Source organism: Charadrius vociferus, unplaced genomic scaffold (genome assembly GCF_000708025.1).
Source record: "Charadrius vociferus isolate BGI_N301 unplaced genomic scaffold, ASM70802v2 scaffold529, whole genome shotgun sequence".
NCBI classification, from domain to species: domain Eukaryota; kingdom Metazoa; phylum Chordata; class Aves; order Charadriiformes; family Charadriidae; genus Charadrius; species Charadrius vociferus.
The window spans coordinates 593922-599309 of NW_009650172.1; the positions used below are offsets into that span (position 1 = coordinate 593922).

Genomic DNA, 5388 nt, shown 5'->3' on the forward strand with positions numbered 1-5388 from the left:
GGAAAGAGGAGTGATAAACAGCCCTGACCTTCCATGTCTATGCCTTTGTTGGCAAGAGGGCTTTTAACCACACTCTGGAGGAACTTGACCGTGACTCTTGGCCGGTCACCCACCGGGCTCTGCAGGGCAGCCGGAGTGCCCAGGTTTAAGTGTCAAATGTCTCTTTACCAAGCATAGCTTAGCAAACGCTGAGCAAATCTCCTCTGGGTGCTGTCAGGTAGGGACAGCTAGAGAATTTAATTTCTTTTGTCCTTGGCTTATCAGGAAAGCCTTTTTCCTACAACTGAGAGCTCAGCATCGCTAATGTCTGAAGGTACAGTGAGTCCTGGGATGATTCACAGCCTGAGCGAACAGGTAGCAAGTGTGGGCTCTTTTCAGGCGGGCAGAGTTTTCAGTTTGTTGGCAGGGGCTGTGAGGCAGCCGTATGGCACGTGCCATTGTCTGAGCTGTTCGGCTGTTTCACACCCGTCCCACCATTTAAATAAACTTGGAGATGCAACTCTGAGCCAACCCATAGGGTAGAGGGAGAGAGACAATGGAGAAGGAATAAAGGACAAAGGGGAAAAACACTGAGAGTGTGGAGACAAGAACTCATGTTTTAAAAATAGTTCATTTCTCTCGGTTTGGGGGAGCACGACAAAAATACAGGGTTAAAAACTGGAGGGAGAAGGTATTTGTTTTCTGAATTTTGCTTTTTTCCATGAAAAGAAAGACACGCACACCCCTACCACCATCTGCTCTTGCAACCTCCCACCCAAGAGCAACCATGGCAGAAATCCCGCTGCTGGGCGCTGCGTCACCGACTGCCTGGCACCAGCCAGGGTGCAGGGGGAAATCCAGCCACACCGAGCCTCCCCCTACGATGGGCTGCCCGCATGGGCCACCGCCACTGTGCCGGGAGCTGGGAAATTCCAGGCATGACCCCTGCGAGCTGCGGAAGAGATAATCCCCTAATCCAGCTCATGTTACATTAGAAAATTAAAACTAGCCATGCTAATGGGAGAGACCCTACTCATTGCCAGCAACCCCAGACACAACCCCAACAGGTCTCATCTCGCTCTGGATGGGGAGAGGAGGAAGAAGGGGAATAGAGGGAGATACAGCATCTCCTGATTTCTCTCTCCCCCTGTTTCCCCTTCTGTTAAAGCAGTATTTGCTGAAAGCAGCATTGTCTCAGTCGAGCCAGGAGGGGGAATGGCTCAGTTGGTGGTAAGAAGGTCATCCTTTCACACAGCTTTACCCCAGGTAAATCTAAAATTAGTTAAAAAAGAAAGAGCAGAATATATCCAGAGCAGGCAAAGCACTTACCAAAAGCTCAGGTCAAACAAACTTTCAATCAAAAAGACAAATCCTCCCCGCTACCAATTTGATTCTGCACAGTGGGATTTACAAGGGAAAGCCGTGTTTGAAAGAGCGCTGTGCAGAGTTAATCATGCAAACAGTGGGGGAAAGGAGCCAGAAATCCACACAGAAAGTAGGTTAATTTTTAAAAAGGCAACACATTTAAGAGGTTTGCAGTTTCCCCTGGGAAAACCTTGGCTCCGCCAGGTAGGAGAAGATGAGCGAAGACGAGCTAAGGAGAAGATGATCCTGCGCAGCAGGATCTGCACTTAATCAATGCTTAAGTTGAAGATTTTGAAGGGGGAAACACAGAAAGCAGCATCGTTCCCAGCTCCATCCCAGCACCCCACCACCCTGGCCTCACCCACAGCTGTGAGGACCCCGGGGGCTGCAGGACAACTCTGGGGACTGCTCTGCCGCACCTGAGCACATGGTTTGAAGTGCCAGGAGGACACAATGGACGTCATCAGAGACTGGTCCTGCTGCACACGAGGGGCTGGAGCCAACCTCATGGCCTCTGCCAGTGATCAGGCCAAATTGAACCACAGCTCTGCCCTAATCCTGCAGAGCCCTCAGGGTCCCCTGTCGCCCCCAACACATAAATACAGTATTTATCCCCAGAGTGACCACGTGCTCTGGCATTTGCCGCCACAAAATAGTTGTGGCCACGAGGCCCATCCTAAGCAACTGGCTTCAAGCACTGCACAGGGACTCTGCTGCTCATTCTCTGCTGGGGGAGGAGGGTGAACGAGCATATGAGTAAATACAATATGTTCAGAGAGGAGACGGGAGAGTATCTGGTGGTGAGCTCATCTTACACTTACTGTCACACACACTCCTCCTCTGCCCTTTCCACTCGCTTTATCCCCTCGCTGCCGCTGCCGATGGGAGTTCAGACACAACATCCACAGGGCATGGGGGCTTCCATGCTGCTATCTGCAAGGTTTCCTGCAGACACGGCTCCGCTAATGAGATGGCAGCATGAAAACGGAGCCCATTTCACCCCTCTGCACCCTCCTAGAAACCCTGACAAGAGCTTTGCGTGCTTTGGCTTCATTCTGGCAGACTATGTGCAGCGGGCTCACTCTTGGGTCATCTGGGGTGAGCTCTCCGGGCAGCCTGCATGTGTGCTCCAGGCTGGTACGGCACACCAGCCCCGAGCCAAAGGGTTATTCTGGGGTTATAGTCAGCGAGCAGGGAACGGCTTCAGGGAGAGAAGCATACTGTAGTGAAAAACAACACAGAAGAATTGGGAACAGCTACTCTCCTCAAGGACTGGAGGAAGAATACCCTGTTAGTGCTTAGATGCAGAAATAATGCCTTTTCTGACAGCTGCAGACTACAAAAGCCTGAATGCCCAGGTCCTTGCTTACACAATCCGCAACGATGCCCCGCAGCACGCTCCACAGGGACGGCATGGCTCAGTGCAAAGTCAGTTAGCACCAGGGCTCACAGAGAAGATCCTCTGGAGACACACACCAAGCATACGTTTGCCTACGGACAAAAGAAGGTTTCCCTTCAATGGAGGTTGTTTACGTACTGCGTCTTTCTCAGGGTTGCAGACTTTGACCCAAAGGATGTGATCCAGCAGCCAGTCAATGGGTTTGTCCTTATAGAACATCAGGATGAACTCCACGATCAAGCTCAGATCCAGAGACTTGAACATTTTTCCTACAGCACAAAGAAAGGAAGGAGAGAGAGCAGCTATGGTATGAAACGGTCAAGAATGAGAGCTGGGGAAAAAAAAAAAAACAGCTTGGGAGACTGGGCAGTGGAGCTTGGATGTGTCCATCTCTCTATGTAAAGGAAATAGCATGCAGCTCTGTTCTACGTACCAGTACTGCTGGCACTGCTAATACAGTTCCGGATTTAATATTCATCATAGAATTAGAAGCATTAGTGTCTCACAGGTCACGACAGCATCAAAAGGTCTAAAACTCTTCCATTCAGCAGGGAGAAATAAGGATGAAAAACATTCAGCCAGCTGCAGGACAGACCATTTCCTGCCCCGAAAACTACAAGTTTTAAGCCAGTCAAACCAGTATCCAAAATAACAGATCAAGCTGCTACTGCAACCACGTACTGCCGTTCCCAAAATAGTTCTGTGCTGATGTAAACTTCCTTTTGCACACTGTTAGGCAACTCCAGATCCCATCCAGCCTAAAAGCTACTGGTCACATCTAAGCTGCTCGGCTGTCTGCTGGGCCACTGACCAGGTTTATTTTTATTAAAAGTGAGTATCAGCAGTACCAGCTGTGAGGATCTTTCTCCCCTGTGCAAAAACAAGGGTCACTGCAAAAATAGGGAGGGATCAAGTCCAAGTATTTTACCATCTCGTGGGGACAACTAGTTGGACCAAGAGCATTAAGTGCTTGCAAGAACCAGCAGGCACTTGTGACCAGGTCTGCCGGGACTGGGGTGAGAGAGGGAGAACGTTACCGATAAACCCCAGCTGAGAAAACTCCAGGATCATCCACTCCTCGGAAGGCTGCTGCAAGGCAAAGTTCTTCATCGTGCTGAGATAGTTTGGTTTGGCCACAATATCATCCTCCAGCTGCAAGAGGAAAGGACGCTCAGTGCCAATGACCCATCCAGGTTCCAGTAAGAGCCCCTCTGTGCAGAGCAATCACGCCTTATACTGGAGAAAAGCTTTGGCACAGACCTAGTTTATTCTGGAAGATGCTCCAAGTAGATTTTTCTCACCCAATCTAACAGGTAAATGAAACAAGGATTCCTGCCCTCCCTAATGGGGGAGGTCTCCAAGTCTAAAGCATCTTAGAAATAGAGCTTTCGAACCTATCTGGTTAAAACCTGCTCCCATTCTGCCACATCACACAACCAGACAGGCTCTTAGCCCTCTCAGCTGGGCACAAGCCACTGTGAACTCGCAGGTACACCTAAATCCCCTCCGCCCCCAGCACCAAACCCACCTGCACGTAATAGATGCCTTTGGACTGGGCGTACATCATTAAAAAGCAGTAGTCGAGGTTCTGCTTCGTCCTCCACCTGCAAGAGACAAACACGATGGGAGCGCTGGTCTCTCCCAGGATGCCGGGCTGCCCGGGGAGCCAGCTGAGGCTGGATTTAAGCTGGGAAGGTGACACAGCTCTTGGAGGAGGGGATGGCATGTGGCCTCTCAACTGGTCAGCTAAGACTCACTGGAAAACTCAAGGACGTCCAAAATGAACATCATCTGGGTTAAAATGAGCCCCTCGCTTGGTGATAGAAACACCGCAGCACAAGGCAAGCCCTGCAAAGCTGGTGCCAGTTCATACCCCCCCCGACCCCCGTGTCCTTCCAGTTCTTGGATAAAGCAAGTTTAAGGGCCTCGTCTGGGACCGCAGAAGAGCTTTCCCTGCTGGAGTCAGGGGGGGTGATGCTGCAGTTACTTAATTCAGGGCTTGCTTGTTTTTAAGCTCATCATTGATTCTTACCTGACTCTTTCCTTGGGGTCCCCAAAGGATTCCCGCAGGTGGGAGAAATCAGGATAGAAATGCGGAGATGGGGAAATTACCTCCAGGAGACCTGAGTGTATTTCCTTTGGGAATCTGAGGGAGAAAAGCAGCAGTAAACAAATACCTCCATGTCTGACGCACCATTTCATAGACCAAATCGCTGGGTAAACACTGAGCTGCAGAACGCAACAAAAAATACAGCCTCTAAGATAAAACCTCCCTAGCAGCTAGCGCACTTCCAAGCCTCACCGAAGGACATTGGCAGGGACTGTCACAGAGTTTTAAAGCTGCTCGCTCCCTCCCATAGTCTCTAATAGCCCTACGTTCGTGTGCTCCCTCCCAGCATCCCTCTCCCGCCCTCCTGCACACGCAGGTCAGCTTTAAAGACCAGCTGCGAGCACCATGTACTCTCCACAGGATTAAATGGACCTACAGACCGGTGCACTAAAGAAAGGACTTGCTGGCATTACCGGCATTTAGAGATTTTTTTCCAAATGCATCAGTAATTAAAAGCCATTTTGCAGAGATTATGTTATGCATTTCTGATAAGTTACTTAAAAGCATGCTGTGCTGTAGTTAGGACAGCCAGCAG

General features: G+C 50.2%; 1 protein-coding gene across 1 annotated transcript in view; it reads right to left on the reverse strand.

The window, feature by feature from the left end:
- Positions 1-5388, reverse strand: part of MGAT4B (mannosyl (alpha-1,3-)-glycoprotein beta-1,4-N-acetylglucosaminyltransferase, isozyme B) — a 15463-nt gene that overhangs the window by 3654 nt on the left and 6421 nt on the right. Inside the window, exons 6-9 of the mRNA XM_009892624.1 lie at positions 4776-4889; positions 4272-4347; positions 3781-3895; positions 2882-3012 (exon numbers count right to left, since the gene is read on the reverse strand). Of these exons, the coding sequence (XP_009890926.1) occupies positions 2882-3012; positions 3781-3895; positions 4272-4347; positions 4776-4889 (436 nt within the window). The remainder of the gene's footprint in view (positions 1-2881; positions 3013-3780; positions 3896-4271; positions 4348-4775; positions 4890-5388) is intronic.